Source organism: Daktulosphaira vitifoliae, unplaced genomic scaffold (genome assembly GCF_025091365.1).
Source record: "Daktulosphaira vitifoliae isolate Bord-2020 unplaced genomic scaffold, ASM2509136v1 Scaffold_2, whole genome shotgun sequence".
NCBI classification, from domain to species: domain Eukaryota; kingdom Metazoa; phylum Arthropoda; class Insecta; order Hemiptera; family Phylloxeridae; genus Daktulosphaira; species Daktulosphaira vitifoliae.
Window position 1 is genome coordinate 34,412,751 of NW_026099573.1, and position 24,812 is coordinate 34,437,562.

The window sequence follows — 24,812 nt, forward strand, 5'->3', positions numbered from 1 at the left end:
TTTTTTTTTATAGTGATTTTAATCACTGTCAGATATCATTATACTTGATCCAACTATGCCACGTCACTACTGTGCCGCGACCCCCCTGTGCTGGGTTTTTTTTAATTTATATTCCCTTAGAGGAACTACCAAGGGTCGCACTACAATATATATATATATAACACTTTAGGTTAACAACGATATAAATATACCTAGGACGTAAAACTCCTAAATACTTTTTTAATTTATACCTTAATGTTTAAAACCAAAAAAAAGTTGTTTGTGATTTACATCTTCTGTATTATCCAAGCATTACAATTACCTAAAATTATATTAACTTTTTCTCATTCAAATTTTTTTTCAATAAGTAATAATTATTTAGTATTTTACTTGAATTAATATTAATCAACAAATTAAATAAGGACATTCATAGGAGAAAATATAAAAATTATTATTAACTAATAGATAGTAATAATTTCTATATCGGAGCATAATATCTAAACTCATTAAAATGAAAAAGAAAATTTTTGATGTTTGTGATTTACATCTTCGCAGTTATCCAAGCATTACAATTAACTCTTTCCCATTAAAAATTTATTTTTCAGTAAGTAATTAATTATTTAGTATTTTACTTGAATTAATATTAACCTTAAAATCAATATAAACATTCATACGTCAAAATATGAAAATTATTACTAACTACTAAATAGTATAATATCTAAACACAGTAAAATGAAAAAGAAACATGGCATTTTAAACCAATATTACCAAACTAACTCCTTCAGTGTCAGTCAGATGCATACATTATGATTTAAATATAATCATTGACATTAAATATACCAGTCACTTTTAATAGGTATTCATTTTATTATTCGACTCGACGATTAAAGCTGCAAATATTTATATAAATATTGTGACGTTCACCGGTTTCTGACCGTAAGGCTTTTATTGTGAAATAATTTTGTTAATATAAAAGACTTATTGTGCCAGGACTAGCCGTGCGCTTCTATCAGAATCTGTGATCAACCCATAAGGACAGGCCAAAGAACCCCCCCCCCTGCAATCTAGGTGGAACATAAAGCTGGACCCCCATTACTAATCTATTTGCCAAATATAGGGCGAATACTAAATATTTGTCTAGTCGTACAAGTACACAAATTTTAACGTCCCGATTACTCGTCTATTTGTAAAATTATTTTGTATTTTCCATGTTTTTATTGATATTGAATACTCGATACAAAAAAACTTGTAACGTGACAAAATGTGAATTTTATGGTATAGATAAATTTACTGTTTTGGTTTGCTAATAGGCGCGCGTACGTTATATCCGGCCGTGTAATCAGAAAACTGTACTGTTGCTGTCAAGGTGAACGCTATACACACAATGTTCTTTATCAATTTAATAATCGTTCCCTATATGACACATACACTGGCCACTACTGTCAATACCTGTATAATTTTAATATTGTTCATATTTTTATCTTTTTTATATTTTGTGAATTGTTAAGCCGATACCCTCTCCCAAACGTGATCGTTGTCGTCGGTGTGTCTCGCCCGGTGTGTAACAACAAAATTGACGCTTTCTTCCCTTTTTAGTCGTGGTATTTTGGCTGTGTGCGTACAGCCAACATTATTTTGTTTTTTTCCGCGTGTGACATTGTTTTTTAATTATGTATTAACTTTTGTAAGGCGTCGGCCATTTTCCGGGGCCGAGATCCCCATCTTCGGATGAGTCCCATCCGGGACTGGGTATCGTAAATATTTTTTTTCGTAGTACATTAATGTTTTGAGCCTTTTTATGTTAAAATTTATTACTTATATTATACATGTATTTTTTTTTCTCTGCTCATTATTTACTATGAGCTAGTATTGATATTTATAAGGTTATTGGTCAGTGGTGTGTCATGTATACTTAAGACATATATATATATATATTATTCCCGCAGTTCCCAAGTACGGTCCGGCCGGCCAGATTACAAAAATCGACAAAAGAAGACACTTCACGTGTACTGTCTAAAAGTTGTAGGTTAAATTTGTTTTTCTCTCAATAATTGTTTTTTTTTCTCTTGTCCCTTCATTTTCAGAGTGGTTTTTACCTTCGGGTTTTGTCCATTATTAACTTAACTGTAATAATTTAATAAAGTCCCCTTAATTTTCTTAATCAACAAAAATCTTTTTATTGCGTGAATATCTTCAATATTCACGTGTATCTTATTTTTTCACCTTTAATAATTCTCCCTAGTTTTAAGGTAACGGTCTTCGACATATTATAGTCTACAACAACACTTAATATTTTAGTATATTGACACGACTTACGTCGCAAAAATGTGGTCGACACTGGTTTTGAGGGTAGAGACCCGTGGGCCGTTTATTAAATGAGCGACAACAGATTATTTTAACAAAAATAAAACAAACCGAAAAGATAAACACAGTAATAATAATCTTCGCATAATATCGCGGCACTTTCGCTGGCGTCGACGACGCGATGTTCGGCGTAATCCTTGGACGGCAAAATGGTTAGCAGCGTTGTAGGCGACGGTGCGCGGGTGCGGTTCGGCTGTCGACGTAGTCGCTTTCACAACGGGAGGAAGACTCTCGCACCATTTGCGGCGGGTCGTCGTCGGCCGTGCGGCATTTGCTGGACTTTGCACCGTAGCGTATAACACGCGGTGTTGGTCAGTCAAATACTCATAGTAGGGCGACGGCTGATAAAGGTGGCACGAGTCGCGGGGCATCGTGTATAACGAAGCGACGCGGGCCGTGTCAATATATATATATACTATATATACAGAGTGATTCGTTATGAATAAGACCCTCATTTACTCAGTAACTATTGAAAATTTTTAATTTTTGGTAAGGAAAATATTGTTTGATTCAAAAAATACTACAATATTATATAGTAAAACATGATATTTTTCATCCCTTCAAAGTTAAAAAACATTAACTTGATTTTTTTAAATGGGAACACATATTTTGAATTTAATAAAATGTTTGAGTTTTTAATTTAATAGCAAATGGCATTTGAATTTTTAGTATAACTATATTTGTTTATTAGATATAAACACTCAAAGTTTCAAATTTTTGAGTTAATATACATGTATAATACACTAGGGATTAAAAATACAGGTAGCCAATTGGTTTTTTATGAAATCGATATTAGCAGGTACACAGCATTGTTATTATCAATGGTAGTAAAGCACATTGTTGTGAGTTTATAAATACACTAACTGACAATACAGAAAGTATATCTATTGATAGTTATAATTGATAATGAAAAATCCGTGACTGTGACAGCAATTTCATAAAATACCAATTAGCTACCTGTATTTGTAATCCTTGTATATTATATCAAAAATTTGAAACTTTAAATGTTTATATCTAATAAACGAATGAAGTTATATTAAAAATTCAAATGCCATTTGCTATTAAATTAAAAACTCAAACATTTTATTAAATTCAAAATATGTGTTCTCATTTAAAAAAACTTAAGTTAATGTTTTTTAACCTTAAAGAGATGAAAAAATCATGTTTTTACTATTTTTTTAACATTTTTCTTCAAAATTACTTAAAAATAATGGCACAATGCATCTTCTTCGTATATGACTTATTACTTTAGAAAACAATCACAAAAAAAGTTGTTGGAACATCTTTTTTTATAATAATGTATTGAATTAATTAAGCTTTCATTTAATTAATTTTTTAATAATTGTAACAAATATGAATAATTTATTTTTATTGACTTAATGAAAATAATTAAACATTAATAAAGTAATACAACTGAAAAGTAGCACAGAAAATATTAGTGATAGGAAATATCGAATAGTAACTATCGAATTGTTCGACAGTCATTTAAAAAACCATTCGATAGTTATATTCGAATGTTACTCAAACTATTCGATAACTTTTTAAATATTTTATAGTTTATGCTAAAAATAAACTATTCGGTTGAATAAAAACAATTTAAATAGTTATTTGACAGTTTTTAAAAAACTATCGAATACTATTCGATTGTTTCAAACATTCGAAAATGTCGGTCACTAAAAAATATATTCAGAAATATAAAATTATATAAATACAAATAATATAGACTCATACATTTACTAAAAAAAGTCTTGGCGTTACCTTAAATATTAAATTTAGAATTTTTTAAAAAAGTTTGGTCCATCTAGATTAATTTATTTGTTGTGTCAAAAGACAATAAATTATAGAATAAATATTATAGCAATTTTTTTGTCTTAGTAACGAAGCACTTTTTTAGTATATTTTTTACGTATTTTCATTTATGTTCTTTACAAATCAGTTAATATTGTTTTGGAAAATATTTAAGAGTATTAATTATTAGTATACGCAAAAAAAGTTCTATATAACAAAATATGAATGATTCTCTCAATAAAAGCTCTGAATTAAACTCATCTAAGTTCATCAAATCAATCGATATTGCACCTTTCTCACTAGTTAAATCACAAGTTATAGAAAATAATTCTTCAAATTTGAATGAAAAAAGTGGAATTCATAAAAAACTTGATATGGGCATTGAATATGCTATAAGTCTATTGAAAAAAGATGACGAATATACCGATGTGTAATAAATACATATTAATACAAAGACACTTGTGTTAAACTTTTACTAAAATATTTCACATACGAAAAAAATGTATAGTAGAACCAACAAAATTATAGTTAATTTAGCTACAAAATAATTATCTAGATCAGGGGTCTCCAACCTTTTTTTTGCAGCGGGCCTCATATTATTTTTTAATAATCTTGTGGGCCTCAATTGTAGTAACATGTATTTTATACATGAATTCAGTTTTATTATTAACATTTTTATGATTACAATTTAAATTAATATTAATATTAAAACATAAATAGATAAACATTTTTTTTAATTACAAATTTTTTATTTTATTTTTAGTGTGATAACTGACATTGTTTTTCACTAACTAATTTGTTTATATTTGGTTGGATCTGAGACGATGCAATTCTGAGTGAATTTTCCAAGTGAATGTCAGTTAATCGAACTTTAGATTTCACAATTTTCATTCGTGAAAAAATATGTTCACAAGTATATGTATTGCCAAAAAGAGACATCATTCTTAATGCGTTGTTTCGAAGATTAGGATATGTCTCTACGTCAATATATTTCGAATAAAAAATTGAAAGTTCAACATTATTGTACTTTTCTTTTAATATTTTATTGTTTTGAAAATCAATGATTTCCACTTGCGTATTTTCTGGGACATCTTCAACTGATAATGAAAATGGAATTGAAAACAAATTAAAAATTTTTTCATTAGCTTTGAAATCTAAGCACCTCGAATCAAACTGTAGTTTTAAATTAGAAATTGCTTCTGCGTATTTTTTTGTTGAAGTATCATTGTATTTTGACAAACATGGAAAGTGAGTTGTGTTATTTTTTTTTAGCTGGATTTCCCACAGCAGAAGTTTATTTTCGAAAGATTTAATATGATCGAATAAATTATAAATTAATTGGTTTTGACGTTGCAATCGTAAATTTAACTCATTCAAGTGCAATGTAATATCCGTGAGATAGGCAAAATCATTTTTCCATTCTGAATCATTGAGTTGTTCAAATATTTTTCCTTTACTTGCAGCAAATTCAAAAATTTCTTTTCTTAAATCAAAAACCCTTCTCAAGACTTTCCCTCTACTGAGCCAACGAACATCTATAAAATAGATTACATCACCTTGTTCAGCGTCTATTTCACTTAGAAAGTTTTAAAATTCTCTATGATTCAATGCTCTTGATCTGACAAAATTTACTATTTTTACAACATCTTTCATAATAGTTTGAAAAACCACAGATTTCACACATAAATTTTCTTGGTGAATAATGCAGTGATATTGTATCAGTTGTAATGCACCACATGCCCCCATTTCTTTTTTAATGAGTGCTATGAGCCCTTAATTTTTTCCAACTATTTATGGGGCTCTATCTGTTATAACTCCAGAAAGGTTATTTAATTTGATATCAAAACGGTTAAATGTCGATTTTAATGCATTAAATATATCACAACTTTTTGTTGTGCCTTTTATTGGAAAAAGTGCGGCTAATTCTTCAGTAATATTAAAATTAGAATCGACACCCCGAACAAAAATTGCTAATTGAGCTGTATCTGACAAATCTGTACTTTCGTCAAGGGCCAGAGAATAAAAAATAAATTTAGAAATTCGTTCTTTTAGGGTACTCTCAATATTAGTTCCTAGTTCTTCTATACGCCTTGCTATAGTTACACCTGATTAACTCAATTTGGAAAAAAGTTGTTTTTGCGCTGGACATAAAATTTTAGAGGCCGCNATGGACATAAAATTTTAGAAGCCGCTTCCATGCACTCTTTTATAAATTCACCATCAGTGAACGGTTTCGATTTAGCGGCAATTTTTTGTGCTATTATATAACTAGCTTTGACACTGGCTTCTGAGTCTTTATGACCTGTTTTTAAACTTAAAGACTGACCTTGTATATTTTTCATTAACAATGCAAGTTTGTCAATTCGAAGTTGTCCTTCTATCATATCATATTTTACTGCATGTATGGCACTATAATGTCGTTTTAAATTGTACCCTTTCATCACTGCAATCGATTCTTGACAAATCAAACATATTGCCTTTTCTATAACTTGAATAAAAAAATAGTTATGGGACCATTTTTCTTGAAAAACACGACTTTCATCCGAGATTGTACGTTTTTTACTGACCGACATATTATACAAATATACGAGTATTATGCTCATTCCATATCGATTACGAACTAACAGGCAGCAGCCAACATTTATCTCTAGGTAGGTAATTTAATTTATCTTATCGCATATTTCCGGTAGCGATGGCTAAGCAGTTATAATTTTATAGAAATACGAAATATACATGCTTAATTTTAAATTTGATCGCGGGCCGCATACAATGACGGGGCGGGCCGCGGGTTGAAGACCCCTGATCTAGATGGATAAACTATCTTATGTAGTTGAACTACCTATAAAAAATATTTCACTAAATGTATTAAGTCATTCAACTAATATTATAGTTAGACTAACTATAATACTACAAAATATTTTGTTTCATGTTCTTGCAATATTAAATATTTTACAAAATCTATTATTAATTCTAAAAATCACAAGTTTCAAAACATTAGGTACTAAAATAGATTAAATAATTAAGATTTAAACCAAAATACAAGAAAAGTGCTTACCTTATTGAAAAAATAATATTTGATGTTAATTTTTATTTCAATAAAAAGTTCATTTTTCATAGGTATAGTCATTTTGAAGAAGTTTTGAACAAAATATTACAAGATATGCCTTCAAATCCTGTGGAACAATTTGAAAACTACAGCAAAATGGTGAAACAGACATATATTAATTTAGATACTAGATTTGAACGAGTTTACGTAGACAACATAAACGCTGCAGACTGTCAAAAAAATTTGGAAATATATAAAGTAGGTGCGATTACTACTTATTTAACCCTAACTTTTATTTATACAATTAATAAAATGAGTTGTACATAGTGTGCCCTGAAGAAACAAATGAAAAAACAACAAAATTACTTTCAGAGTAAAATGAACAAAGAAGTCAAATGTCCAAAAAATACAGTGGATGTTTTAGAAAACACTTCTTCATTCGAAGATAAATACGTACAGAATCTTTGGGAAGCTAATTACATGTTCAGAAAAGCTGGATATGGACTGTCTAATAATGAAGTGTCTCTAATAGCCATATTATTGAACCAAATGTCTGAAATGAACAAATTTCGTAGTCTCAGGTAACTAACAGTTAAACTAGGAAAATAATTGTGTGAAGTAGAAAGGTGTATTATAGTTCTGATCCATTAAACGATTGTAATTTAAAATTTATAAATTTGTTAAAACAAAAATATTGGATACAATTTAATAAATTATTAAATCATATCGATGAATAAAATATGAAGTATAATCATCTTTTAACTTTGCATACATTTATATATAGATTATGCAATATATTGCATTAAAATTGAGAAATAGTTTTATTCAGATATTGGGGCAAGATTTTCGGTATACAGAAGAACTATTATATTATCGAGTGTGAATGGTCAGATATTGAATTACAACGTAGATTATCGGTAATAAAATTACTACATCATACTATACAAGGTGTTCAAAAAATAAGTAACAGGTTATTTTTTAAGGAATCTTTTAGAAACCTTTTCCTTATTTACTGAATACTGTACAGAGTATTCAGTACGTATGGAAATATATCAATTGTTACAAACAATCAGAACAATAGAAACCAATTTCCTTACTTACTGAACACCTATATATTTTTTTTAACTGTGGTTTACTGTTAATTATCTAATATAATTTACAGAAAGAAAATTTATCCATAGAAGAAGAATTTACTAAGTCCAATAATAACTATCAATTNTGAACACCTATATATTTTTTTTAACTGTGGTTTGCTGTTAATTATCTAATATAATTTACAGAAAGAAAATTTATCCATAGAAGAAGAATTTACTAAGTCCAATAATAACTATCAATTTGGTGACAATTTAAATGTTGGTAAGTATCCTTTAAGTATATCCAATTTTAACGACACGAAAATCAATGATCAAGAAAAATTAAATTCAAATAACACTCAAAATCAAAATAATATTCAAAGTAATTTCATCAACTCAGACATTACAATAAAGGACGTACTAAGCACAAATACTTTATGTGGTGATAAAAATGTTATACCACCAGAAATTTCGGGATTTGGCAACAATAAAAATGTAAGAATAAAACACAAACTTAAGTTATCATTTAGCTTTAGATATATTCTTGAAATGTTATATTCATTTATCAGGTATATTTCGTGACTAATGATCTAAACGAAAAATGGATCGAATTACCATCTGTTAAATCCAATCATATCATCGAAGCAAAAATGATTAAATATTTCTTTACTGGAAATCTAAACGCCAAAGTATTATAGTTATTAAGACATTTACAGTATAATACCTGTAATAGATGGAATGTAATTTTAGATGGACACACGACCTATTTTCAATGGGTATGAAATACACTATTTAAGAGCACAGATAGCTAGAATTTCAGCGAGTACGCATATATGTCCTAGTGGTTATTATGAAATCAGTTTGGATGAAGGAAATAATTTCCAGATTCCTTTTTCAATAGTGAAGTCTATTCCACAGCTGTCTAAAAAATGTAAGTTCATTTTTTTTTAAACGTTATTTGTTAAAACAAGCATGATATAGTGAAGAATATTTGAAATACTCTTCTGTATAATAAACGTCGAAATCAAATAAATATGCTCAAAATAGACAGACTTAATTTTAATGCGAATCGCTTGATTTTGTATTATCGTTTTTACTATTGTTTAAAGTAAATTATCGTTGTATCATTAAGTATTTCTTTAAATGGATCGATTTATAAAATTTTTTCATTTTTCTACCTCACTCATCGAATGTTTTTGTAAAAACATTTGATGTAAAAAATATTTTACATAAAAAACTAGCAAGTCAATTATCTTGAAGTTGACTATATCTATAGTACACGTTTTTTTACACCCTATTTACTATGTAAAAAAACAAAATAAAAACTATAATTTACTTGAATTTTTAGTTATAACTAATTGTGTCAAGAACAAGAATTTTGAACCCATCTCCAATTTAAAATTACTTCAACCAGAAAATTGGGTTCACTATAAATCTAAAATTGGAAAAAACGGTTTCACAAAACAGTGGACCCATTGGTTAATGTCAAAATCATTTATATCTGAGAATAATAGCAACTCCAAAAAAGAGAATAACGATAATGTACAAACTGAGGAAAATATTAGTGATTACGATGAAGACTATTCAGATTCTGAATCTGATTTATTTGAAAATTTATCTAAAGATATGACAGAAAATAAGAAGGCTTGGAAAGGAGAACAATGTTCCCCTTATTTGCCAAATGATTCTTATATTGCCATGAAATCGAATATATGGCCAGGAGCTTTTGCAGTAGCGTATAAACAGTAAGTACATAAATATATAACAATTTTCAAGGAATAGAAATTAAAATCATAATTAATGTATAAATAAAATCATATACAGAGTGTTCAGTAAGTCAGGAAACGGGTTTCTATTGTTCTCATTGTTTGTAACAATGAGAACAATAGAAACCTGTTTTCTGACTTACTGAACACCCTGTATAATTATTTATCGAAATGATTAAATGCTGTTAAGCGAAATTCGGATTCAAATAGATTTCTTCACACAGCAGTCTTATAATTTTAATATGAATAAACTGTTTTGTAATTTTAGTCAAACAGAATTGTTGTATGTGGGATGGGGTCAAAAATTTGACATAGAATGTTATACACCTTTAATTGAACCTTGTGGTTCAGAATTTTTGGATGAAAACAATTTAATTGAAATTCAAGATCCGACATATTACCAAGAACAGGAATACTATACTTATCAAGAAAAATTGGCTGCTTGTAATTTATTGTTAGAACAGTCCAGTGGAGATGTTTATGAAGAAGATGAAAGAATTTTAAAAAACTATAATTACGACTAATACAAATAAAAATTTTATATTACGTGTTGTTGATAATTACTAATTATATAACTATAATTATATAAGATAAGATTACTCATGTATTAATAAATTGTCATATTTGAAATACAAATACAATACCTCTATAATGTAATTTATTTAATAGTTTTTATTTAATAAATGAGAATATTGATACATACATGTATATATATATATATATGAGAATATAAGTAATTTTTTAAAGGAAATTTTAACCATTTAAAATGAATATGAAATGCGAGTGAGTTACTCAACTGATAGAAAATGAATAACAACATAATTCCTGACACATATAAATTAATTTATATTTTTTTAACTATCTATATACAGGCTGTCTCAGACCTAAATTACTGTTCTAAAAAATTTTGATATAACTATTATTTCACTTTAATTATTTCTTATTTTCATACATTTTTTTTTTCAAAATTACGTTTTATTTCGTTTATAATTTCTTCATCTCGTTTTTCTACATATATACTAACAGTGACCTAAAAAAATTACATTAAAACTGATTTGTACTTTTACAAAATAGCACTACTAAAAAACTCAAAGCAATAATTGTTAAACTTGATATATTAAACTAACTTTATTGTAAAGGAAAATAGTACAGGAATTTTTTAATATTTTGTTCGTTACAATTATTGTTAATTCTATCATATGGAAAAAACAATTGTATGAAAATGAGGGTAAATAAATGATTTTAGTTTAAAATGAATATCGTGCAACCATTTATAAAAAATAAATAAGGCTCTAATTTAGGTTTTTATTTAAAAACGCAGAGCTAAAATATAATCAGATAATTCATACGAAATATTATTAAACTTTTAATTCATTTACAAAACTATTTGTTAAAAAGGTTAAATTTTGACTTGAAACCTATATTGTCGTTATCGTTATTTGTGATTAACATTTAAAATAAAAATGGAAGTACATCAGAATCTAATAAGTTGTTATCATCACTGGATTCATAGGGTTTCAATATTGACACAAAGAGAAAAAACAAAAAACAGAAAAAATAAAATTTTCATAACCATCAATTTTTATTGCAATAAATTTAAGAAAGTGTTTAAACAGTGGTTATTTAAAAATAATTTCAAGGACTAAACTTATATACTAATAATTTATAACTTCTATTTTAATAAATGTTTTTATGGATTCATAAATCTTACATTAATAAAACCGTAATAAAAATATGTTATATTTTATTTGCGAATCTAAAGTTATTGATTTAACAATCACGTTTTGCAGAAACGTGATTACTATAAATATTATGTACAATTTTCTTGAAATAATAAGTAAAATAATAGTTACAAAAATATATGTATTAGTTTTTTTTTTGTTACCAATGAGTCATTAATGACTTTTATACTTAAGACGTATTAAGAGAGAGGCCTAAAGGGGTATGTGGGCTTAGCGTTATAATTGTCAGAGTATACTTTCATAATTTAAGAGTAACGAAAAATTCGTTAATTTTATCCATAAGTCGCTTTTTATTAGAAATATGCCAAGGGAATTTTATTCAAGAGAATTACATATGTTAAATTGTGGTAAAATACTTCAATCTCGTGAGCTTATTAAATTAATTTTAAACTAGTTTATGACAATCAATATTAATTAAAGTAAAATTATTTTAATATCACGATTTTAACTTGATAAAATAAGTATAATAACAACAGTAAAACAGTAATGAATAATAAAATAACCGTAATCGGACTAATGTAACAAATAAATAAATTCTATCAAATTTAAATTCACAAAAAATAAAAATTTAGATGTAAAAATGAATTAATATAATAATTAATTTAATCGAGTTTTCATTGATTTATTTTTTAGTTTCAACGAGAAGCTGAGAAGGTATTAATTTTACTACGATATGTCTATTTTTTTTGTGTCTATCACTACTTTTTCTGAGTTTCACTGGACTGATTTTTCTCAATGATACGTTAAGGATTACAAATCGTATCTAGTTGAAAACATTACCCTCAATTATTTAAAATTTTCCTCTCGTTCCCCGTAAATGGAGGAAATCATTTAACATATTGTCGTAATATACTCAATGCTTTGCATTACGCATCTTACGATTATCAATGAAAAATGTATAATTTGTATTTTAAATAACTTGTACACAAACAAATAATTTATCTGTCATAACAAATACGATGCTCAACACAATTTCTTATTATTTATATATATGTCAATTCATCAATTGTTAAATGTGTTATCTCAATATAATAATCATGTATTGTATAATTAAATACAATAAACTAAAAAGATCGCTAAAAGCGCTGACAACAATATCCCTGGATTGGGGGTACTGTCATTTTACTATAAAAAAGCACTGAAATCCTTTCTGACTCCGGAGAGACTCGAGGGAGTGACAGCGAGCGAGAGAGTTCGTTTTCTCCGAATTGAAATAAGAATAAAAAGAAACAATTATCAGTCACAGCCCTGTGTTGTTGTCGGCTGATTTTTATGCGTTTTATTTATATATGAAAAGAACTTGTTTTAACTATTTATCTTTTGAAGAAGTGCGAATTAAATACTTTTAAACATATATAAACATATCGAGATATTTATCAAATCATTTTACAAGCAATTTGCAAGAATAAAAGAAGTAAGTAATTTTATGTTATCCCAATTGTTTGGAGTTAATAAGTTTGAGTAAAGGATGACAAAGCAATAGATCATTTATTAAATTAATATCTTAAAGTGTCAATTTTGACTGGTTGGTTAAAGAAGTTATACATAATCACGTTATATGGTATTCGTGGACTGGCTCTGCCGTCTCGTTGCCTCTTAGTTAGGACATGAGAAACTAACCAGCCAAAAGTTTATTACACCTCGAACAGAGGTACTGCGTTTATTATTTTTATATCTACTTGTCTTTGTCGTTCTAAACCCTCGAACCATACGACCCCGATAGAACCACAACATCAGGTTCTCACTATATACAAAAACCCAAGTCCCCATCATTATTTTTATTATTATCATTTATTTTTATTTTATTAATTTTTGTTATTTGAATTATAACAATATTACGACTTTTAAAATCGGTAAGTTTTTTTACTTAAAACTGCCATAACTTTTTGAAAAATTAATGAATAGTTTTTTTTTTCATAGATACATTAGGTACTTTCCTTTTATTGATTATGTATATTTTTTAAGTTTGACCATTAACCTACCCACAAAGGGGATTCAAATAGCAACTTCTGCACAAAAATGTTACTTTTTCAACTTAAGTTTTAATGTACCGGAAATCTACATATTTAAGTATATAAATAAATTAAAGCTTGTGTTATGTACTAAGAAAAAAATTTGTCTTAATTACCTATCTTCTATGTACAAATGGCTGCCGTCGTTAAAAGCAATATGTTATTTATGTGTTTAAATTTTTTTTATTTTTTTACATTTTTCAAAGTATACCTATAAAAAAGATTAGTGTTCCTCTTTAAAAAAAAAAATCAATATGAAATTGTCTTTTTAATTTCAATTTCAATTTTACACCATTATTACCTTTTAAAAAATGTACAAATAGGCAATTTTTTTATATTAAAATACCTTACAAGAGTTTGCCATAGTAATCAGTTCACCAATTTTCATAAAAGTTACATGAATCTACCCTGAATTAAATATAAATTTAAACTTATTTTCGAATACTTTTCCTCTCCTAAGTTAAGAAAGACATATTGTTGAACCATCTTTAAAAATAGTTGATTAAATTTATTTATAAATGTCAACTAGATTTTATAGTTGAGCTAACTGTAAGAATAACTATATAATTCCTTTGTTGATTTTTTATTCATAATTATTAAATATTTGAAAGTCACAAAATTTCAAACAATTTTAGATTCGAAGCTGAGAAAGTATTAATTTTACCATGATGTGTCTTTTTTTTTTTTGTGTGTCAGTTTTCACTTTTTCTCAGCTCTTACTGAAACAATTTTTCTCAACGGTACGCTAAAAGATCACAAATCGTATCTAGTTGAAGACATTACCCTTAAAAATTGAAAAAATATCAGTGAGAGCTGAGAAAAAGTGGCAACAGACACAAAAAAAAACACATCATGGTAAAATTAATACCTTCTCAGCTTGCCATCGAAGCTAAAAAACAAATCGAAATATAGATATTCTTCTTAGTGAAAATTGCTACCGTATTCAAAAATATGCTATTTTTGTGTTAAAATTCTGTGTTTTGTATTTTATTTTAAAATATCTTACAAGGATAATAAACTGACTTTCATGAATGTTATTGTATAATAATATTTATAAAATTACAATTAATTTATGATTCACATACAATTGTTTCTAAGTAAACTAATAAATTGTATAAAACTTTTGATAATTGGAAGTATGAATAATACCTTATCATACTATATTGATGTATCTATCTATAGCATCTAAAATAAATAGTTAAAAAATAATATTAAGTGAATACTTATTCAAAAATGATTAAATGTTTATATTATCTTTATATTATATTAGAATTTGAAGATTTATAGAGTTTGAATGGAACACTTTCAGGATCTAAAAAAACACTTACATATTATAGTGGTAATATTTTAGTAATATCAATTATAGTAAAATATTAATATTTCTGTATGCTAAAATCTTGTAAGATCTTGGTATATTGCTTAAGTGCAAGAAAGTGTAAGAAATAAAACTATCTCACAAAGTTAGGTAGTAAACTTACCACTAGGACTATCATCCATTGCTATACTCGTTTGGTCCTTCTATTTTGATGGGTGTAGTGTCTAAAGATGTAAATATTTCTTTTTTTTTATAAATAGAAGCTCTAGAATAATCACATGAAACAAAACATAAATATAAATCAACTTAAATTTTAAAAAATTATCTTAAAATTGTAGTAATACAAAAAAAATATGGTTTAAAAGCGCTTACAACCATGCGATTAGGTGATATCGGGGTATTAGAATCCAAGGGTTTAGAACAATAATTACAAGTAAATATAAAAAGAAATGGTTAAAATTTCTCTATAGATGTATTATAAATGACCTAACGGTAAGTACCTAAAATAATACACTGAGACAACGAAGAGGCGGTGGCCATTTCACGAGTATCATGTAATGTGATTATGTATAAGATGCGAACTAGTCAGTGATGGTTAATGAAAGTTTAAAAATGAACATAAATACATGATCTATTGCTTTATCATTCTTTACTCAGATTATCAATTCTAAATAATTGGGCTAATATAAATTTACTTACTTCTTTCAGATAGTTTTCGTGAGGATTTGCAATACTTCTTTTAAATAGATAAATAAAGTTTTGACGCAAGAATGAGTTGATACAATATCGACTTAAAATGTCCCAATGACACGGGGACTTGGCTAGTTTGATGAGTATAGATTAGACAAAAGAATTCTGAATTCTATAAGATTCAGAGCTTCAAAAGTGGAGAAGAGCCGCTCGCTAGCATGCTCGCTCACTGATGTACAAGTAGAACTAAGCCTTTTCATATTATTTTTTATTACCCTCATCATGGGTTGTTGTCGTCAGTGCTTTTAACGATTTTCTGTTTATTGTATTAAATTGAACATAACTTGATAATTATTTTTAAGATAAGATGCATAGTATACAATAATCAATTTAACATGTTTATACATACATAATAACTAGTGTACAACAGTGTATATGTTATGACAGATAAATTAATTATTTGTTTACTAGTAATATAAAATACAGATTATACATTTTTCATTGATAAATGTAAGATGCGCAATGCAAAGCATTAGGCATATTACGACAAAACTTAGCAAAATAGTGAGATACTACCGTGATGGAGTTTGTGTATTGTAACCTGTATTGTATTATTACTTTTTGAGTTTATATAATTTTTAGTTATAAATGAGCAGGTTGCGCATCGTGAAAAAATGTTTATTTATGCGTCATGATAAAACTAGAGAGTCGCTAAACAGTACCCTACTCATCATCTTTACTAAATCTTTCAATACTAATATCTCAAAAATTACAAACAATGTAATTTTGACACTACTTTTTTAATTTATTATCAAAAATTCGTACAAAAATATAATAATAAAATATTATCGACAACTATTAACTACCACATATGGCACGCCAGTTTTATTTAAATAAAAACAAAAGTTTTAAATTACAAATTATTTGTATTATAAACTTCTTCATTATTTATAATTACTGATAATAAAACGTTTGTTGCTCAAAAATATATGAATAGCATAAAAGACTATAATGTTTTACAAATAAAATTTTCAAAATAGATTTTTGAATTTGATTAGAGTGGATGTTGTATTTTTTTTAATATACACGTAACACGATGTAAATATATTTATACATTATATATATAATAATATTATACATTTTTAATACAACAAGCGGTCTAAAAGTTTTTTTATAACAATTCTTTTAAATATGCATTCTAATATTTTCTTAATTTTAATGTTAAGTTGTTTTATGTCTACACTAGCTTTAAACATAATAGCTAAATTGTTCGATAAATTAAAAGGTACACAGCAAACTCTTGAAGATGAATACATAGAATTAACAGGTGATTTAAGCAATAATATTACCAACGAAGATTTGAAAATATACTTTAATTTGAAAAATCAAGGTTGGTCAATACTTAATGATTATGATATTCAATTATTGAAGGAATATTTCAAATATGGTAATGAACATTACTTAAGAATTATTATGGTCAGATTTAGTAAAAATATTATATTAAGTTAAAATATAAATATTAAGCCAGGTTTATTACATTGGGAAACATAAGCAAATTGTTTAAATATGTCTAATTGATTTCTAGATGGACGGGAAATCAATACCATGCTTGTATGTATGGTTTGGGGTTAAAAACTCCTAGGAAAAAAATTATAACGTTTTATGTTAAATTTGGAAGGCACAGTATTTCTTAGGCATAACCCTTTAGAAAAAATTCTGAATTTTACCCTAAACCTATTTAATATTAAATGCATCCTAAGTTTTTAAATTATTGTTTTTATGTTCGATAAATAAATTATTTGTGTAATGTAAAAACATCTTACGACTTGGTTGTCAGTCAATACATGTGTCACACGTACGACCTCTCAGTACAGCAAATTTTTAAATATTTTTACTCGTTTAAATAACTTTATTAAAAAATGTAAGATTATAAACAAAAGGTTATGCAACAACTTTTAAACATTTTCATTATTCGCAGGACAAAATACTTTGATCCGTCCCGGTTAGTTTTACATGGTTTTTGACGAAAATTTAAATTTTAGTACCAGGAAGACAGAAATGTCATTATTATTATTATTATTCTAATCATTTTAGTGAATAACAATAGTGGTCACTTGAAAATCGGTACTAATGAAACGCTATTTCTATAAATTACAAAACGCGGCGGTACATAAAAATCAGTTGTATTTTAAATTTTTTATAGTGATAGTGTACGATATGTTGCGTACTGGAGTACAGATATTGCAATAACGTTAGACATAATAACACAATACACTGACATTAATGCGATGTCGCTCATCGAAGCCGATTTTCCATTGAACAATAGACTACACAAATTATATGATAATAATACGACCATACCAGCAACCTTTTCAAGACACCGAGGTATATGATTGCATACATAAGTCCTAATTAAATTCTGATTCCAAGTTTTTATATATGTAACTTAACACCAATACTGGTCTATAAAATAAAAAAATATAAAAAATCATTGTGCGATACTCAAAGATTTGCTGATACGAAATTTTAATCTTACAAATGATTATTTTACAGCGATTCAAAAGTGATTTTTTACTTATATATTTGATTATTATCAAAATATATGTTACAAAAGAACATTAGTTAAGGTGATAGGCATTAATCCTTTCATAATAATTACCCGTATAAGATACAATTGGAGGAAGTAGGTCCCGATACACTTTATTTAGGTAGGTACATAGCGCAATTTGCGGCTAAATAAACACAAACTGTTAATTGCTATGAATTTAGAATAATTAACTTATATAGTAATAATACTATCTAATGATTTTCGTAAATTTTGTCTATAGATAATAAAGTTGAGAAATGATGTAATGTTTTTAGATGAAAAGTCATTAGACTTCGATTTTTTTTCCACTATTGTGAAACTTAAAAAAAGGACTTACGAAGACTCCGAAAAGTTAATAGAAAATATATATAATGAAAATAACGGCCGTATTAATAAATATCAGTCAAGTATTATTCATGCATTACTAGGCCTGACTGTTCATCCATCAACAATTGATCGTATATTTGAATTGTCTAATGTAGACGAAAACGGTTATATCACTAAAGATGGTAAGATTATTGTTAAATTATTTTATTGTTTAAACGTAGTAACTGCAAAGATAATTTTTTTTTTTTTTATTAGCTTTCAATACAAAGTATTATTATAGCTTAACAATTAAATAAAATGAGAAAAGAAAAAATAATAATAATAAAAAAAATAGTACAATTGATCTTACATCAACAAAATTACAATAAAATTACAGTAAACATCGTTAAATAAAAAAACCAGCTGAATGAATGAAAGAAATAACTAAAGATATTACATCGAGAGAAGTTGAGTTAAGTATAGTGTAACAATTAATAGGAGAGATATTAAGATGAGATAAATTATTAAATAAAATAGAACGATTACTTTCAAATGCATAGCAGTCAAAAATTATATGAGGAAAATCGCAGAGAACTTCATCGTCATGTTTGGGGCAGAAAAGAGAATTGTTAAGGGACATTTTGTACGCATGAAAAGGAAGGCGATTATGACCAAGTCTTAGTCGAGAAAAGGATAATATATGGAACTGGGAGAGAGGAAGTTTATGGAACCAAGGATGATTTGGAATAGTTGATAAAATTGAAAATGGCATTTAGTGCATTAGTATGAAAAGGGCAGTCTACAGATGTAAATAATACAGTTTTTATTTTTTAAATAGCTGCTATAGAAAAACAAAATATGATTAAATTTTTTTCCCATAGAAGAACACTTTTTTTTTTTCTAATGAAACTTAAATTACGTTGTCTACATATTTAATTCTTATTCAGTGGTTATTTTAAGAATAAAAAATTTTATTTCTCTTTTTTTTAGATTGACTGTTTTAAACCAAATTCGAAATATCATTGAATTATCATTATTTGACGTCTTAGCCAACTCTTTTGATATTTGGTACAAATTTGAATTAATATGAAATAATAGTAGTTTATTGGACAGATGATTAATTGTAAATTAGAGAATATTCAATTAGCAAAAAATATATATTTTTTCTAAACAATTATAAATGAATAAAAAACATGTTACCAATTATTAATTCGTATTTTAATACTTTATGGCATGTAATAGAACTAATAAAAGAAATATTTTTGTGTAACAAATTTCATCCGAATACTTTTTTCAATAATTTTATCTTATCATAAATATTTTGTATGAATCTAAACTATAAAATCTATTTATTCTTTAAATTAAGATAAATAATTATATCTGACAATAATTCTAACAACCAAAATGTTACTATATTGATTTTTTTTTTAGAAAATCTCTATAAATATTTGTTAAAAAAAAAAACCTTAATTTGATATATAATTTTTATCATTTATTTAACCATTTTTATAATGTGAATATAATTCATATAACTCAGATTTAATCGTAATTTTTTCAACTTATTAAAATCAATTTTCAAAAGTATTTCTAAATTATCCAGAAAAAGTATTAAATATACAAAATAAATATATAAATAAATTAAATATATAAGTATACAAATAATAAATAATAAAAATATAATTTGACATATATTTCATACATTTAAATGGATACTTTATAATATTTTATTTGTTGTTTCAGATTTTATTAATGCGTTCAAACAAATGGCTTGACTGTTCCATATTGAATGAAATTTAATAATAGTTTATTAAATTAAGAATAAAACTTTGTACTTAAATAAGAAATAAATTCTTTATAATGAATGTATCCGAGATATTTTTTTTTCTATATCTAAAATTTATTGTAAATAAGAACAAGACAAGAACCATATTCTTGTTTACAATTTTTATAAAATTTTGTTTTTTGACACTAATTCCGAATCTAGCTTCAAATTTTTTTTTTATCACATATAGTTTTTGTGATAATTGGTAATTATCTAATAATTAAACTATAAAATCATCATGAAAAATATAAATTTTCATTTAAATTCCTAAAATGATTTCATGATGTTTAATAATAACTGTACAAATTTCAGACTGCCCTATCAAGTTTAACCGATTTTTTGAATCTTTAAAATTGAGTTTGAGTGTAATTTCTCATAAAAAAAAAATCTATACTTTCGAGTATAACTTTTTTTTGGTTTAACTTATAATAATGAAAATTTAACTGGCAAATAGAAAATTTATAAGAATTCTAAAAATATAAATTTTGTGTATTTTGAGTAAATATAAAGTGAATAAATTGCTGTTAATATAAAAATACAGGAAAATTCTCAACAAAAACTGGGTTAATATACTACTCCAGTAACGTTTTATTTTGAAGTAAATGACGAAATATTATGATTCAATCTTATATCAATTTTAACAATAAATTTAATGTTGTATTTATATTTTACGTATAACAATTGTATGACTAACTATTGTACATTATAGTATAATTATACTGAAATAGAGAGGCGCTAATAGGGACGGTGAAATTCGGCAATGATGGCAGATTATTATTTAATATATCTAAAATTCAAACTATATATCAAATTGTCTAAATCACTTAAGTTCAACGGATTTATTATTTTCACTTCCTCATATAAGTTGTTTATATTTACTAATAATTCTCCATTTTTAATAGTAACACGTTTCCCATAATAACCTTTTCAATTATTTTCTTACGGTCTATCAAATCGCTACTTTTTTATCTACTAAATTTTCATCTACTTTAACCGATATTCTGATCTTGAAGGCAATATGAATAAACCCTACTCACGGGAAAGTATAAGAGTTCTTTTTTTTCTATTTTCAGTATACTTTTTCTTATAGCACATCGCATAAATATGTTCTATTGCGAGCCGTCTTAAAATATTTATATTTCATTTATGCATTCTGCAATTTCAAGAGTAGTGCCCCACTCTTGAACAGATGTTGCACCGCCCCTTAAACGATTATTTTACCGAATTATTAAAATTAAATAAACTATTATTTTTTTTCACCGCGTAATTTTAATATTATTTAATTGTCGTTCCTATATTGTACTAGACAATTTTTCTCTTCAACTATCTAATGTTAAATAGAGAAGTCTATAGACAACTCTATATTACAATATAGTGTTATAGGGTGCTGATTTTTTACCACTTCCTTTATAGATCCCATCTAAAAATACATTTAATACCTGTTCTGTAACCATTTTTTAGCTTCGATGCGAAGCTGAGAAGGTATTAATTTTACTATGATGTGTTTTTTTTTTTTTTTTTTTTTTTTTTTATTTTTTTTTTTGTGTCTGTGAACGCTCAATCTCAGCTCTCGCTGGACCGATTTTGATGAACAATATGTCAAAAGATCACAAATCGTATCTAGTCGAAGACATTACCCTCAAAAATTGAAAAAAATTCCCTCGTTCCCCGTAAACGGGGGAAATCCCCCAAAAAATTACAAATTTAAAAATCGCTAATTTTCGATATTTTTTCAATTTTTTTTACTTAAAATTGCCATAACTTTTTTAAAAATGACCGAATCAATATAATTTTTTTTTTTATAGATACCTTAGATAATTACCTATCATTTTATATATTTTTGTGAACATTTGACCCTTTAACAGCCCAAAGGATGGGGTTTCAAAATGGTAACTTTTTTACAAAAAATTAACTTTTTCAACTTAACTTTTGAAAATGTTCCGGAAAGACTGACAATTTTATATATACCTTAAATTAAAGCTAATGTAATATACTTTAATTTGAAAAAAAAAAATTTGACCTCTGGACTTGTCTTCATGGTGAAAATGACTACCGTATGCAAAAATATGCTATTTTTGTGAAAAAATTCTTGATATTATATTTTACATTTTTTAACATTATGTTGCTATAACTTTTTAAAAAATGCATGAATCAACTTTATTCTTTAATGATAAATACTTTATATATACTTCTTTCATTCGACATACTTTTTTTTAAAATCGGACCATTTCCCTTTATACAGGGGGGGTGCAAACCTTTTAAAATGCGTATAGAAAGTAGAACTTTTTCAACTTAACTTTTGAAAATGTTCCGGAAAGACTGACACTTTTATATATATCTTAAATTAAAGCTTATGTAATATACTTTAATTTAAAAAAAAAAATTTGACCTCTGGATTTGTCTTCATAGTAAAAATGACTACCGTATTCAAAAATTTGCTATTTTTGTGTTAAAATTCTGGGTTTTGTATTTTATTTTATTTTAAAATACCTGACTAGGGGAGTACAGATTTTCATAAATATTATATAAGTTTAAGTTAATATAGTATAGAAAGTTAAACTTATTTAAATTTGTTTGCTTCTTTTTAATCGAGAAAAATAACTTTGAAATTTGAATTAGCTTAAATACCTAATTTTTTCAATTTGTCGGTAGCAAAGTACGATTGCCGAGTTGGTAAAACTTGTGTTTTACACGCTTGGGGTACGCGGTTCCAACCCGCTTATAACAATAAATATTTTGCATTTTTTCTTAATTCTTTTTAAGTTAGTATAAATTTTTAACTCATTTAGATTCAATAACTTCAATAAAGATCAATGATCCCATCACTTTAGTCGCCCCTTGCAAGAAGAAATTTCTTATTCGTATTAAAATTATTTTACTATATTTTAAGTTTTCGCTTCGATGCAAAGCCGAGAAGATATTTTTTTGTGACTATCATTTATTTTCTCTGCTCTAACTTGACCTACTTTTTTCAACAATACGTCAAATTACTACAATTCGTATCTAGTTGAAGATATTACTCTCAAAAATTGAAAAAAAAATTCTAATTTATCAATTAAACAGTTAGTTATTACATCGTCTCCATAAAGACAATTAAAATCATTAATTTCTAATGTTTTCAAAATATTTATTAACGAATGAAGTTTGATATGATAGGTTTCAACTACAAAATTAAATCATTTTACTTTGTAATTTAATAATTTTTTTACTCTATTTGTGTGTGCTACTACTAGACTATAATATTACAATTTTTTTTTGTAACATGTTGCTATATAAATCATTTCTAAAAAAAATGATTGTTTTTTCTCCTGAATTAACAATTGATTTTTACAAATATAATCAAATTTTATAATACACTCAATTGAGTAAATCTTTTTAACAACTTTGTTTTGATTGGTACATTTAGTTAAAGTAAATCATTAAAATTAATTAAGTTCTCAATATTTCAATTATAGAATCTTTTCAACAAACAACAAAAGTTCCTAGGAAATTATTACTATTACTTCTATTTAAGTTATCTATTACCATAAAAATGCAAAAAAATATTGAGCTTTTCTGATAAATTTACAATAAATAGTAATTATAAAACTTTCTGACTGCATATTGATCTTAACGATACAATTTTTTTAATTGTCATAAAATTTTCTATTTAATTATGTCAATGTCAAACTTACCAATTGAGCTAAAAGTTATGGTAAAATAAATTTTTTTTTTTTATTATAAACATTTACAACAATCAACTTTAAACGATTAACAAAATAGGTTAAATATGTCATTTTCCTTATTTTTAACTTATTAATAATCAAATTAATATTAAATATTATATCAAATCAGTATTAATTTAAAACAATTTTTTTTGTTCTTAATTATTTTTTTTTATATGTAAAAACTATTTTTTAATAATATTAAAACTTAGAAGTTATAGAAAAAGTCTAATTGCACATTTTAAAACATCGCGAAAAGTTGATTTAGAATAGTATATTTTTGTTTCTGATGGAAGTTCCTTGTAGTCCAGTGTATAAAACTTATAACTTTGTTAATTGTTATAACTTTATCAAAAATGACCAAATCAGTATATTTTTTTTTATTTAGATGCATGTCTTTATCTATCATTTGGTTTTTTTTATAAATCTAACCCTTTACCTGCCCACAAGAGGGATTCAAAATATTAACTTTTTTTTTTTTAGTTAAAGTAAATCATTAAAATTAATTCAGTTCTGGATATTTCAATAGTAGAATCTTTTTAAATATCAAAAATTACTTAGAAATGATTACTATGATTTCTATTTAAGTGTTCTATTACGATAAAAATGCAAAAAATA

The 24,812-nt window shown here is 26.1% G+C and overlaps 2 protein-coding genes across 21 annotated transcripts; both read left to right on the forward strand.

Moving 5' to 3' along the window:
• Positions 1-1,414: 1,414 nt before the first annotated feature.
• Positions 1,415-10,656, forward strand: LOC126898442 (radial spoke head protein 4 homolog A-like). 5 transcript variants are annotated; one of them, XM_050672451.1, is made up of 9 exons: positions 1,415-1,733; positions 7,249-7,435; positions 7,505-7,758; positions 8,007-8,094; positions 8,458-8,745; positions 8,820-8,939; positions 9,001-9,181; positions 9,599-9,995; positions 10,285-10,656. In XM_050672451.1, the coding sequence occupies exons 1-9, from the start codon at positions 1,708-1,710 to the stop codon at positions 10,538-10,540; spliced, it is 1,797 nt and encodes a 598-aa protein (XP_050528408.1). In that variant the 5' UTR covers positions 1,415-1,707; the 3' UTR covers positions 10,541-10,656. The 5 variants fall into 5 exon arrangements, with proteins under 5 accessions (XP_050528408.1, XP_050528410.1, XP_050528409.1 ...); XM_050672453.1 differs by having other exon boundaries at positions 1,415-1,728; XM_050672452.1 differs by having other exon boundaries at positions 1,416-2,001.
• Positions 10,657-11,982: 1,326 nt separating this feature from the next.
• On the forward strand, positions 11,983-20,534 carry LOC126898994 (uncharacterized). 16 transcript variants are annotated; one of them, XR_007702453.1, is made up of 5 exons: positions 12,109-12,123; positions 12,392-12,412; positions 17,061-17,222; positions 18,638-18,871; positions 20,409-20,534. XR_007702453.1 is itself a non-coding variant. In XM_050673447.1 (4 exons), exons 1-4 carry the CDS (start codon positions 12,060-12,062, stop codon positions 18,983-18,985), a joined length of 546 nt encoding a protein of 181 aa, XP_050529404.1. In that variant the 5' UTR covers positions 11,983-12,059; the 3' UTR covers positions 18,986-19,638. The 16 variants fall into 16 exon arrangements, 6 of the variants coding, with proteins under 6 accessions (XP_050529404.1, XP_050529402.1, XP_050529400.1 ...); XR_007702452.1 differs by lacking the exons at positions 12,109-12,123; positions 12,392-12,412 and adding exons at positions 15,013-15,109; positions 15,794-16,009; XR_007702457.1 differs by lacking the exons at positions 12,109-12,123; positions 12,392-12,412 and adding exons at positions 17,979-18,160; positions 18,329-18,483 and having other exon boundaries at positions 16,881-17,222; positions 18,604-18,871.
• The last annotated feature ends 4,278 nt before the right edge of the window (positions 20,535-24,812 follow it).

Coding starts and splice junctions, on each gene's coding strand:
- LOC126898442 (XM_050672450.1), top strand. CDS start 6,727: ATGCTCATTCCATATCGATTACGAACTAACAGGCAGCAGCCAACATTT. Junction 7,436..7,504: donor AAAATTTGGAAATATATAAA/GTAGGTGCGATT, acceptor AGTTGTACATAG/TGTGCCCTGAAGAAACAAAT. Junction 9,182..9,598: donor TCCACAGCTGTCTAAAAAAT/GTAAGTTCATTT, acceptor TTGAATTTTTAG/TTATAACTAATTGTGTCAAG.
- LOC126898994 (XM_050673443.1), top strand. CDS start 16,967: ATGCATTCTAATATTTTCTTAATTTTAATGTTAAGTTGTTTTATGTCT. Junction 17,252..18,603: donor ATTACTTAAGAATTATTATG/GTCAGATTTAGT, acceptor TTTTGTCTATAG/ATAATAAAGTTGAGAAATGA. Junction 18,872..18,944: donor CGGTTATATCACTAAAGATG/GTAAGATTATTG, acceptor TTTTTTTATTAG/CTTTCAATACAAAGTATTAT.